Source organism: Gastrolobium bilobum, unplaced genomic scaffold, assembly GCF_033153095.1.
Source record: "Gastrolobium bilobum isolate Gb01-03AN ecotype WA unplaced genomic scaffold, APGP_CSIRO_Gbil_v1 utg86272, whole genome shotgun sequence".
Taxonomy (NCBI): Eukaryota; Viridiplantae; Streptophyta; class Magnoliopsida; order Fabales; family Fabaceae; genus Gastrolobium; species Gastrolobium bilobum.
Genome location: NW_026896215.1, coordinates 102,518 through 115,524, shown reverse-complemented (window position 1 = coordinate 115,524; position 13,007 = coordinate 102,518). Strand labels below are relative to the sequence as shown.

At 37.6% G+C, this 13,007-nt stretch overlaps 2 protein-coding genes across 2 annotated transcripts; one reads left to right on the top strand and one right to left on the bottom strand.

Annotated features, from left to right (window-relative positions):
* Positions 1-1,206: 1,206 nt before the first annotated feature.
* LOC133298291 (6,7,8-trihydroxycoumarin synthase-like) lies at positions 1,207-3,082 on the top strand. The gene is made up of 2 exons (XM_061497560.1): positions 1,207-2,103; positions 2,474-3,082. The coding sequence occupies exons 1-2, from the start codon at positions 1,207-1,209 to the stop codon at positions 3,080-3,082; spliced, it is 1,506 nt and encodes a 501-aa protein (XP_061353544.1).
* Positions 3,083-9,809: 6,727 nt separating this feature from the next.
* Positions 9,810-11,828, bottom strand: LOC133298293 (protein GRAVITROPIC IN THE LIGHT 1). Its single transcript, XM_061497561.1, has one exon. The coding sequence runs from the start codon at positions 11,806-11,808 to the stop codon at positions 10,288-10,290; it is 1,521 nt and encodes a 506-aa protein (XP_061353545.1). The 5' UTR covers positions 11,809-11,828; the 3' UTR covers positions 9,810-10,287.
* Positions 11,829-13,007: the final 1,179 nt, after the last annotated feature.

The window sequence follows — 13,007 nt, the reverse complement described above, 5'->3', positions numbered from 1 at the left end:
TGGGGAACATTTTTCAATTGCTGATATCTATAATATAAATGCATCACGAGGCAAGAGGTCAGTTGTAACTTCCCAGGCGCTGACGAGAGCAGGGAGTGATCGCCGATGCGAAAGGGCACAGACAAGGAGCGGCTCCTGGCAGGCTTCTAGCGGGGGGTACATGAATGAGTCGAATCGACACCCAAAAGAGAGGAATTCCAAAGATTGTGCAGTATGAAACTGCACAGTTGGGGATAGCTTATAAGAATTAATTTGTACTACTTATACAAACAAGATGCATTTACTTTTCGATAGCCCATAACGGAAGAACTCCATAGTTAAGCATGCTTAACTTGGAGCAATTTTGGAATGAGTGACCTCTTGGGAAGTTTTCCTATGAAGTGTGTGAGTAAGGACAAAACACGCTGAAAAGTCTCGTGTTAGTGTGTGGGGACAGTCATTGATCCTGAAAGCGATCGGGCGTTACATCGGCATAGAGATTACATTATGACATGAGACATGCATATTTATGATGATTATTTATGTTATGATGAGACATGATTATTGTGGGACACGTTGGATTATGTTGTTATTTGATGTGAGCACAGAGGTTGTCTATGTCACTATTGCATAATCTTTTTTTTTTTTTTGAATATAACTATTAAATAATCTTGATGTTATTGTTTGAGAACACGTATTTGTATGCACCATGATTTATGGATGTTGTCATGACTACATCATGTTGGTTCATGACTAAGTATGCTATTTATGAATATCAAAGAGGACATGTTGTATTCATCATACTGGACTATATGTTACGAATATTTATAAACTAAGTCTGGCATAATTGGATAAGTATGATGATTAAGTGCGGGTGTAGAAAGATACGTAATCATGATCAGGGATTTTTTGTGTTGCAATACATAAGATAAGAAGGAAATAGTTAATTCACAATATGGTTTAGAAATCTCGTTAATATTATTATGATTAGCTTCCGCGTTTAATAAATTGAACAAGCTGTAGTACCATTATATTATAATACACGGGGTGTTACCCTTTCTTCATGGCGAAGTTTTTAAATATGGACCTTAAATATATTAAAAAAAATTATTTAATTATCTTGGAGTCATTTTCACTTGTGCTAATATAAATTGACTCTCTCTATATGTGTAAAAACCTCAAATTGATATTACAATAGTAGTTCTTTTCCCATGTCCGTAGTTGTTCATGGATCAAAATATGTTATCACTTGTTCTTTTAGCTTTCCCTCTTTTGCTATTGTTCTTCTTCCAAAAACACAAAACTTCAAAGAAGCCAACCCTTCCACCAGGTCCTAGAGGACTTCCCGTCATTGGCAATCTACATCAACTAGATAGCTCTGCTCTTTGTTTGAACCTCTATGAACTCTCAAAGAAATATGGCCCTCTCTTTTCCCTTCAACTCGGTTCAAGGCCAGCCCTTATTGTTTCCTCACCAAAACTGGCCAAGGAAGTAATGAAAACTCATGACCTTGAGTTCTGTAGCCGACCTTCCTTGTTCAGCCCAATGAAATTTTCATATAATGGGTTAGACGTGGTATTTTCTCCATACAGAGATTATTGGAGACACACGAGAAAGTTTTCCATTATCCATTTGCTTAGTGTTAAGCGTGTATCAACGTTTTCCTCAATTAGAAAATATGAGGTTACTCAAATGATCAAAAAGATATCAGAACATGCTTCTTGCTCCAAAGTCACGAACTTGCATGAGTTAGTGACGTGTCTCACTAGCACTATAACTTGTAGGATTGCTCTTGGAAGAAGGTACGAAGAGGAAGGAATCGAGAGGAGCATGTTCCATGACCTTCTTAAAGAAGCGCAGGAATTGGTAGTTTCCTTCTTTTACACAGATTATATTCCTTTTCTGGGGTGGTATGTTGATAAGCTCACAGGATTAATGGGTCGTCTTGAGAGATCGTTCAAGGTGTTCGATGAGTTTTTCCAGAATGCTATCGATGAACACCTTGATCCAAAAAGGGAGAAACTTACAAATGAAGAGGATATAGTCGATGCCTTACTTCAACTGAAGAATGATCATTCCCTCTCAATGGATCTCACACCCGATCACATCAAACCTTTGATCATGGTTGTTCTATATTTCTTCAAATTTTAACCTTCATTTCAATTTTCAAGGCCTATTTTTGCTTTCTTTTCCATTTTTTTGTCTCTATCTAATACACTTAAAACATAGATGAAGTTAAACCATATAAACGATTTTTTTTTTTTTAATATTAATATATATCTTCAATGATATTTATATTAATATTTCTGTAATTTTTGTAATATGAATAATATAGAGATATTTTTGTAATTTTATTAGAAAACAGAAGCGAATGAGGTTAAAATTCGTGATCACTTAGTAAAAAGTTCTAATAACATGTAATGCAACCAGTTCAACTCAACATTATTATTTTTTATAGGTGTTAATTGATTGCTCAATTCTTTGTCAATTACAGAATATAATTATGGCTGGGACAGATACAAATGCAGCCGTAACAGTTTGGGCAATGACTTCACTAATGAGGAATCCTAGAGTAACGCAGAAAGTTCAAGAAGAGATTAGAAATTTATTTGGTGGGAAAGATTTTATAGAGGAAGATGATATCCAAAATTTACCTTATCTTAAGGCAGTTATAAAAGAAACAATGAGGCTGTACCCACCAGTGCCCCTACTTATACCAAGAGAAACGATTAAAAAGTGTATCATTGAAGGGTATGAAATTCCGGAGAAGACATTGGTGTATGTGAATGCTTGGGCAATCCACAGAGACCCTGAAACATGGAAGGAGCCAGAAGAGTTTTATCCTGAGAGATTCTTAGACAATACTATAGATTTTAAGGGACAAGATTTCGAGCTAATACCATTTGGTTCTGGCCGAAGAATTTGCCCGGGCCTTTTTATGGGAGTGGTTACAGTGGAGCTAATACTTGCTAATCTTCTCTATTCATTTGATTGGAAAATGCCTGAAGGTGCAAAGAGGGAAGACATAGACACTGATGTGCTTCCGGGACTAGTCCAACACAAGAAACATCCTCTTTGCCTTGTTGCGAAGAACCGAATGTGATTCGGAATATGGATGTCAATGTTATATTAATGATAATTATTAGAAAATAAAGTGTTGTGCAAGTACGGAATTAAGCCCTTACTATATTCACTATTTCTGTCTTAGATATAAAATCATGTTTTTATCTAAGGTCTTTGTACTTTTGTTCACAGAAATAAAGTGTTACCTAGCTAAAATTATAGTGAAACAATTATAGATGATATTAAATTTGAGTCTCCATAGATTTAATATAATAAGAGACTCTCACCTTGTATTTGTGTCAAAAACCATCTTTCTGTATAGATTTTCTTTCTTTTCAATAAAATGGTATAGTAAGCCTCATTATTAAATTAGGTAGTTGAGAGAAACACTTCTAGATAGTTGAGAGATGGAGGCAAATGGAGTGATTTTTTTTTTTCTTCTAATTCTCTTGTCTTAACGAAGAAATTAAGGGAACAACAATGTTTCGTATAGGAAACAGCTGGTGCTTTCATCTCCAAACAGCACACGTCCAGAATGCGTGTCCAAGACCTTACTGATGAACTTGGCTCCTTCTAACAATGGGTTACTGTCGTTGTTGCTTGCTTCCTTGCAGCACAGGCTGGACGAAACTCATGCAAATTACACTACTATAAAAATCATTATTATCAATGGAAATACTTTTGTCTAAAATTTGGACGGAATATCGCTTAACCATGTTCCCTATGGACTTTTTAACGGAAATTTCCGTACACAAAAAGTCCGTGAGTGATTGGTACGGAAATTACAAAGAACTTATACGCACCGTTTTGATATAAGCACCAAACACATAGCGTTACTGATCTAATTAAATCAGGAAATTGTAGCACAAATAAGAGTAGATAAATTGTAATCACTTTCAAAAGTTGTGGTGTATGATATTGAACTCTGATAAAAAGAATTATCATGTAATTAATCTTATATAGTTATATGTGCTGAGAAAGATTACACTCCTCCATCATCTAATAACGACATACACAAATTCATTATATAATTTTAGTAATTTTCACACACACCCCAAATGACCAAAGGACTCAACCCTTCGTAGCTATAAGAGTCAACTTGTGGAATGTATCTACATCCACGAATTCAAGCCATTTCATGCATTTATCGTTTTTTCTTTGGCAAATAGCGGCAGGCTAGTACAAAATGTCTTAATAGATGCTTTTGCAAATCCTATGGTCTGGATATTAACTAAACTATAGGTATGTGAAAATGGAGATACATTTTATGAAGGTCTAGTGTTGTCCAATTTTGCAACTCTTATAACAATCATACTTTGACGCAACTGCACGTTGTCAACATGTAATATAGGATTTATGAGTCCAAATTTCTTCATTTGGAGAAAAAAATAAAATTTATATTAATATGAAGCAATTAAAGTGACAATTTTATGATTTAAGTTTTAGTATATATAGGTGTGCTAGAGACAATCTAAGAGTCACATGACACTTTTTTTTTACTAAAAAGCATTATATGATATTTGATTTTATTTATTTAAAGCACACTTCATCTATGGAATTTGAGTGGCAGGGGCAACAAGTGGTTTTGGAAGGAACTAGAGGGTTTGAGGCTCCACAGGTTGCTGCTATTGGGATGGAAACATATGTGTTAAACTGCTATGCATTTGTTCCTCAAGAGGATGAGAATTTGATAGTGCCAGGATCAGAGTTGTTGGCTCTTAAATCTTCGGTACCTGAGAAGTTGTGGCTGGTGTTGTTGAAGCATCAATCTGTTTTCCAAATTCCACATGAGCTTCCGCCATTTCGGGGAATTGATCATGCTATTCACTTGGTTGAAGGCTCCAAACCAGTGAATGTCAAACCATACCGGTATGCTCATCATCAAAAGTCCAAGATTGAGAAACAAGTATCGGATTTGCTATCTGCAGGATTCATACAGCAATCTCACAGCCAATTTTCTTCCCTCGTCCTTTTGGTACGTAAACAGGACAATACTTGGAGGATGTGCATTGATTATAGAGCTTTGAATGCTATTACAGTCAGGGACAGATTTCCAATCCCCACTATAGATGAGCTCCTTGATGAATTGGGAGGTGCTAAGGTGTTCAGTAAGCTTGATTTAAGGGCCGGGTATCATCAAATTCGGGTTTTACCCCCAAGATATCCAAAAGACAGCTTTTAGAACTCATGAAGGTCACTATGAGTTCTTAGTTATGTCATTTGGGCTGACTAATGCTCCTGCAACATTCCAAGCCGTGATGAATCATTTGTTTAAGCCTTATTTGTGTCATTTCATAATTGTCTTCTTCGATGATATTCTCGTGTTTAGCAAAACATTGGAGGATCATATGGAGCACTTGCATGTGGCTCTCAAATGCTTGCAATTGCATAAATTTTTTGTTAAGATGACTAAGTGTTCATTTGGTGCATCTTCCATTGAATACCTTGGCCATGTAGTTTCAGATCAAGGGGTACATGCAGATCCAAAAAAGGTTAAAGCTATGGTGGAATGGCCCTTACCTAGTAAATTGAAACAACTTAGGGGTTTTTTGGGCCTCACCGGTTATTACCGTTGCTTTGTGAAGAATTATGCCATGGTGCCTGCACCATTGACAAAAATGCTGAAGGCATTTGAGGAGTTTAAGTGGACCGAGGTAGCTTCACAAGCATTCCACTGTCTCAAGGTTGCTATGACCAGCACACCAATTTTAGTCTTACCAGATTTTAGCTTGCCATTTGTGATTGAGACTGACGCGTCCAATAGTGGAGTGGGAGCAGTCTTGCTTCAGTAGGAGAAACCTTTGGCTTTTTTCAGCAAGAAGTTAGGTACAAGGTTAGCTAATGCTTCCACATATGTTAGGGAACTCTATGCAATCACTGCAGCTGTCAAGCGTTGGAGGCAGTACTTACTGGGGTCTGAATTTGTGATTGGGACTGATCGTAGGAGCATCAAGGAGTTACTTAACCAAACCATACAGACTATGGAGCAGCAAAAGTATCTATGTAAGTTGTTGGGGTACACATTTACAATCGAGTATAAAGTAGGTAAGATGAATATTGTTGCGGATGCTCTGTCAAGAGTTTATGAGGAGGGTGTTATTAATGCATTGGTCTCTGAACCTATTTTTAATTTGTTGGAGGAGATTCGTCAACTAAACAAAGAGGATCCATATTTGTTATCGCTTCACAAGAAATATGATTCAGACCCGAATGTTGATCCATGTATGATGGTTAAGGATGGCATCCTATTATACAAAAACAGGTTTATGCTGAGTCCCAAATCAGCCTTGATACCAGTGCTGTTGTGTGAAGCGCATGCCACACCAATTCGAGGACACGCTGGAGTTTTGCGTACTCATTTGAGACTCTCTGCCACTTTCTTCTAGAGTTCCATGCATAGAGATGTCAAACAATTCGTGGGCCAATGTATTACTTGTCAACAAGTGAAATATGAAACTGCTAAACCCACTGGATTATTACAACCCCTGGCCATTCCTGAAGGTATTTTTGAAAATTTGTCCACAGATTTTATAGTTGGCGTACCTATTTCGAAGGGGTATACCACTATTCTGGTGATTATTGACAGACTTTCAAAATTTGCATATTTTGTTTGTTTGCCTCACTCTTTTACAGCTGCAATAGTAGATAAGCTCTTCTGTGCTTTGGTAGTGCATACTCATGGTTTTCCTCGCTCAATCGTCACTGATCGTGATCCATTATTTGTAAGCCAATTTCGGTCTCAGTTGTTCAAGTTAAGTGGAACGTTATTGCTTACAAGTTCAGCATATCATCCTCAATCGGATGGACAGACAGAGGTGACCAATAGATATTTGGAGCAATATTTGCGATCATTCTGCCACGAGAAACCACAGTGTTGGTATGAGTTTATTGGGTGGGCACAATTTCATTATAATACTAGTACTCATTCTAGTATTGGGATGAGCCCTTATCAGGCAACTTTTGGAAAACCACTCATGCAAATTCCTCATTATCCTCGCGGGTTGGTAAAAACAGAAGTTGTGGAGTCCTTGTTAGTGCAGCGTGATGAAGTGATTTCTCGTCTGAAGATGCATTTGGAGCGTGCTAGGAACCGAATGAAGTTGCAATATGATAAACATAGAAGGGAACGCACTTTTGAGGTAGGTGATCTGGTTTGGGTTAAATTGCAACCATATAGGCAGATTTCGGTTGAACGGAGGGCTAATCACAAGTTGGCTAAACGGTTTTATGGACCATACCCTGTTGATAAGAAGATCAGTGAGGTTGCTTATCTTTTGTAGTTGCCTCCAGAGAGTCAAATCCACCCAACCTTCCATGTGTCACTCCTGAAACCATTCAAAGGAACTCTGAAAATTCAACCCAACCCTATACCTTCTTTGGCGATTGAGAACAGGCCAATTCAAGAACCACTATCTGTGTTAGCTGTGCGAGATGTTTCTTTGCGTGGGGAGGTGCAGAAAGAGTATTTGATTCAACAGACGCATTCTGTGCCAAAGGATGCAACTTGGGAAGCTGAAGATCTCCTCAAGCGTTGTTATCCAGCACTAGACCTTGGGGATAAGGTCATTTTTGAAGGGGAGGGGGATGTTACACGAAGGGTATATAGAAAAAACAAGAAACCATCAACTAGGCTGAAGGGGTTTGTAGCCTAAGGTCACGTGCATTGTTGGCCACTTGGTGTTACCTTGAAAGAAAGGCTGATCACGTGTAATAAGGAAGTAGCTAAGTGGTTACGTGGCTTATACATTGTACTAGGCAATAAATAGGAATACTGATGTATACTGAAAGGTTATCAAAAAATTAATACAATTGTTAGTTCTTATTTTTCCTCTTTTTCTCTCAGTTAGGTGAGTGCCTAACACGATTTGCATTCTCTGTTTGCTATCAAGGCCAATAGGGTTCTCTGCTACGTAAATGTAAGTTTTGTCTGATTTTCCACTTGTGTTGCATATTGATTTAGATAGATTGCATATTTGTGTGTAGGATCATGTGGGCGGTTCTATTGTGTTACTGAAGTGAGGGTTTTGTTTGTTTGTATGTGACCACGGAGAAAGTTATTAGGAATAAGCAAACTAGTCAGTCGAAAGGTTATGGGTTTATTGAGTTTAGGAGTCATGCTGGTGCAGGAACAAGAGGAGGAGGAAGACCAGCACCGTTGAAGAGGGTTATTTTCGTCAACTAGTTCACCTCCTTTTTTCCATTTTCCCGGGAATCAGTGTGGTATTCTTGGATGGTGTTTTCAGTCACAATTTTCACACAAAACAAAATCATGGGCAAATAAATTTCCTGGGAAAATTTTCTAAAATTTTCAACCAAACATGAACAAATTGAAATACCATCCTCACTTTCCTGGGAATTTGAAAATAAAACTCCTACCAAACGTCCCATAAATTAAATTTTTTGGAATTCAAGTCATAGTAATGAAATCCTACATTAATTAAAAATGGACTAAATGAGGATCATATAAATGGAAAGACCATAAATTTAATGCTCTAAGATTTTCCATCAAAAAAGGCTACGGATTAGCACCGATAAAACTCAATTTATGATCGGTTCACTGATTCTTGATTGGATTATATACATGGCCAATCAATTGACTACACTGGACTAATTAGTGATCCGGTTCCTAATTCAACTGGTTCGACCGGCCGGATCGAGCCGATTTTAATAACACTGCTCCTTAGCTTAACATGAAAATTTTATTTGGCTGCAAAAAAAAAAATTGTGAAGTTAATTCCACAAAATCAGTTTTCCACCAGATCAGTTTTGTGGGATGAATGAACTCGATTTAAAAAGATGACCAACTCAACTAGGTAAACTCTGGCCATTTGATACGATTTGGCTGGTTTGAAAGTGTTGTTTCGGTGCGTTGACCATACTCTAAAGGATCAGCTCCCTATTTTCTCGGTCGAATTTGTCGGTCCGGTCCAATAATGAAAACAGCGTTCCTATGATAAAACTGGACCCAACACAACACACCCGCCCTAACTAAATAAATAAATGGAGACGCAAAACGGGGCAGCTGCTAATTATAGACCAAAAAATCCAGGGAAAAGCAGGCCTTCGTGTTTTGTACCTGGGATGTTGTTTTACTCTAGTTAGAGAGCCACCAAATAAAGAAACTCTAATCACGGAGTTGCTTCATCCTCTCTTTTCAAGCTTGGAAGAAAACTGTCTGTAAGTCAGACTTTTTACCTTTAAGTGCTTTTTCTATTGTGGTTTCACGAATGGCTGACTTTATGCTTCTACGGGAGCTTATTAAAATAAAAAACTCATAATTTTGCATATGTTACATCTCCTTTATGCAATAAATGGGACGTAAAGTTTTTGTGGGGAGTGCAACTGGCACTACGTTAATGGCAATCAGCAGAAGAACATTCACATGCATGATCAATCCGGCAAAGTATATTTTATACAACGGAAGTCACAAAATAAGTGGTGCACAAATACAGAGACAAGACCTTTGAACAAACCAAACTAAGAAAATTTTCAAATCTGAACTGAAATAGGTAACATTAGTAAATTACAAATCATAAAATAATAAATCAATCATACAATAATGCTATATTAAGGAAGCTAGAAGAAAATTAAATGATATTTATCCATTCTGTACAAGTGAAAGTATATATTTATTATGTACCCAAAAAAAAAAAAAAACATATATTTATTTTCAAGGAGTATGGTACAATGAAATTATGTTCTATATATTTTACTTGCAAGATAGTGAGAAAGAGTTACTAATGAGAAAACCATTGTTATTTGTTATATATAAGTGATACATACACAATTTCATGATGTAGTTGTTGTTAGAGTACCCAGAATAAGAGTAATGTTCTGTACAGTTAACTCTACACAAGTGACCTAAAAAGAACATAAAAGCAAAACTTGGAGAAAAGAAGAACGAAACGAGAAAAATAGCAGGAAAAACACTACCGACACTCACAGGGTATTGGCACAAACCACCAAACGACTTGACCCCACCACTATTGCTCCCAATTGAGCATCATAGCAAGAAGCAAGCATCTTCAGGCACATATGGCAATACTGGCATTGTCTTTCTCAATTAGCAGTTCAGTACCAGGCATCTTGAAATAAATTCTGGCAAAACTCATGTATTTCACTTATTCTGACAAACAACTCTCAAGACCAGAACCAACGCAACAACAGAATTTAGCTCCTGAAAATAGCAGTCACATCTGAACGCAGTGGCCATTACTTGTGTTGTACAAGAGGAACCAGGTTAAACTACTCTGTACATCTGAAATTACTTATATAAACCTGTGATTGAATAACTATCCTTCCAATTTTAAAACCTGGAACCACAGTGAATCCCACCTTTGCCCTACCCTTGTTTGGCCATGTTAATCTCTTTGTAACATCTTCCATGTAAATCATAGAGAACTCCACACCTCTTTCCACTTGAAAAATCTCAACTGCAGGATCAAATGCATAGGACAACTTATGCAGTGTCCATATTGAGCTAGCCATTCCTACAAACGCCTCATAGAACATACTCAACGACCTCCACGAGCTCAAAACCGCTTCATTTTGATCCAAATCAACGAAAATGGACGACTCCATGGAAGGATGTATAAGCCTCTCGTACTTGTGCTCGCAAAACCTCGAAAATTCACAACTGGGATGAATGCTGAGCAACTCCATTGGATTGCTAGACACATGCTCAAGCAATTGCTTTAAAGAACCATTTTTCTTCTCCAAATCTAAACTCTGCACGTGCCCATTTGACACGATTTCTTCTTTTTCATTCAAAATCACTCCAAAACCTTGTGAATCAAAACCTTGAAACATTCCCAAACAAACATACGACAAAAGTGCATACTGGTTGTGCCCTTTCTTAGCATAATCAACACCCGGATGAACCGCATTAGCTGCTAAACCCAAATCCCACCCTGCTTTCCTCATCAAACCAATCAAAATCTTGGTAAACTTGTGGGTTGCTCTAGAAGCATCGTGCAATAAAGAATCAAACACCCTAACAGTTAACAAAACATCACAACAAGGGTTCAAAGTACTAGCACACAGTTTCTTAGACAAGTTCACATTACCCCTCTGAATCTCATCAAGCTTTCTCTTCAGGGCCGCGACCTCGTCGTGCTTCTGCTCCAGCTCCGATTGCAAGCGGTTCGAGACGGTCCCGAGGGTCCTGAGCTTGCTCTGATTCTCTTCCACCTCAGCCTCCAAGCAAGACCCAAATGGGAAACCACAAGACTCAGGGTTGCAATAGAATTTCTTGAATTCGGAGAGCCTCTGAAGGTTCGAAACCAACAATTTATCAGCGCTCTTCACATTTTCTTCCACGAATGGAACGTGAGCGCTTTGTAGTTGGAAGTAGGAAGCTTCGAACGCCGATACGGCTGCAAAAATCGAAGAGATCAGAGTGTGGGTCGTTTCCCTGATCTGGTTCGCCGTTAAACGCGGCGTCGATTTGGATTCGGGAGATTTGGCCGAGTTTGTGATCTGGGTCGGTGGCGGAGGGGATGGCGGAGGGGTTTGCGGCGGCGGTGGAGTTCCGGGGGAGAAGTTGTGGGACGGGTCGGGGTCGGGTTTGATGACGACAACCTTTTGGTCAGTGATGATTTCTTCGGCGGAGTCAAGGAGGGAGAAGCCATCGGAGTCGTCAACCGCGGTAGCGTTTTCGTCGGAGAAGAACTCGAAGGTTTTGGTCTTGAAAGCGAGGGCGAATTTCTGGAACATTTCGGAGATTTGAGGGGATTTGTTAGAGATGCCATCTATTTCTGGCATCATTTGTTTTTTAGAGATGCGAAGGAAAGATCACGAAGAAAAAGGAGCGAGAGGTTTAGAGAGAGAAAAAGAGGAAAGAGAAGCCTTGAATTGAATTATAATACTGTAGTGGGGTGGGGTCACTGGGGTGTTATTGATCGATGCTGGTAATGTGCTTCGGATGTCTTCGAAGGAAGGCCATGTGGGGTTCAATGACTTTCTCTCTCTCTCGTGTTTGTTTTTCGGGTTATTTTTTATTTTTGAATATTTTTAGGGAGGTTGTTTTGTACTTATCTAGGTTATGCAATTTGAAACGTATATTCTTATTCTTGTTAACGGTAAACTGAGAGAAATGTATAGTGTGCCGCGGATGGCAATTCGCTTCATTCTGACCGTTAATCTCTATTTTTTGCGGAGGGAAAATGACGACTTGTTTAGAAATTGAGTTTAAATACTGGTATTTATGTTTATCATATTATATTATATGGGATAAATTTAGGGTAATGAATTTCTCCTTGTCAATGAAAATAAATTATATCCGGTGAGTTCAAAATGACATCATTTTATGACGAAAATAAAGGTGTTTTTGTAATTCTAATTTATTGCAGAGTTATTTTAGTCTTTATCATTATAATTTTTTAATCTTATAACCCAAAATAACGTCATTTTATGCTCACAATAGATAATTTTATCTCCAGTAATTGAAGAAATACTTTTCTTATAAATTTATTGTGAAATCAATGCACTCAAAACGAAGAGTTCAATTATACAAGAGTTTTGATGATAACAAACAAGTATGGAAGCAACATCAAGGATAATACAACTTACAACAATCAAAAAATCCAAGGAAGCAATTTAACAAGACAACAGAAGAAAAACCATCAACACACATGATCAAGATCAAAGATCAAGATTGTAGTATATCATTGGGGCTTAGATCTAAATGTAAAGGTAATTGATTAATAGTGCATAAATGAGCTCAAAGAATACTTAATTATGTGCATGCATTATCCATGACACTATTCACTTGAAAGTTTTTGAATAACTCATGAGAAAAAACCTTGACACTTTTTGTAACTTCAAAACAATTTTATCAAGTCGAGGAATTGCACTAAAAGTGATTAGAGACAAGATTGGAATACTTCTTAACTCAAAAACTGCAATACTTAAGTTCTGTCAAGGAAGTATTCGAATACTTTCTTGATCAATATTTGAATACTTGT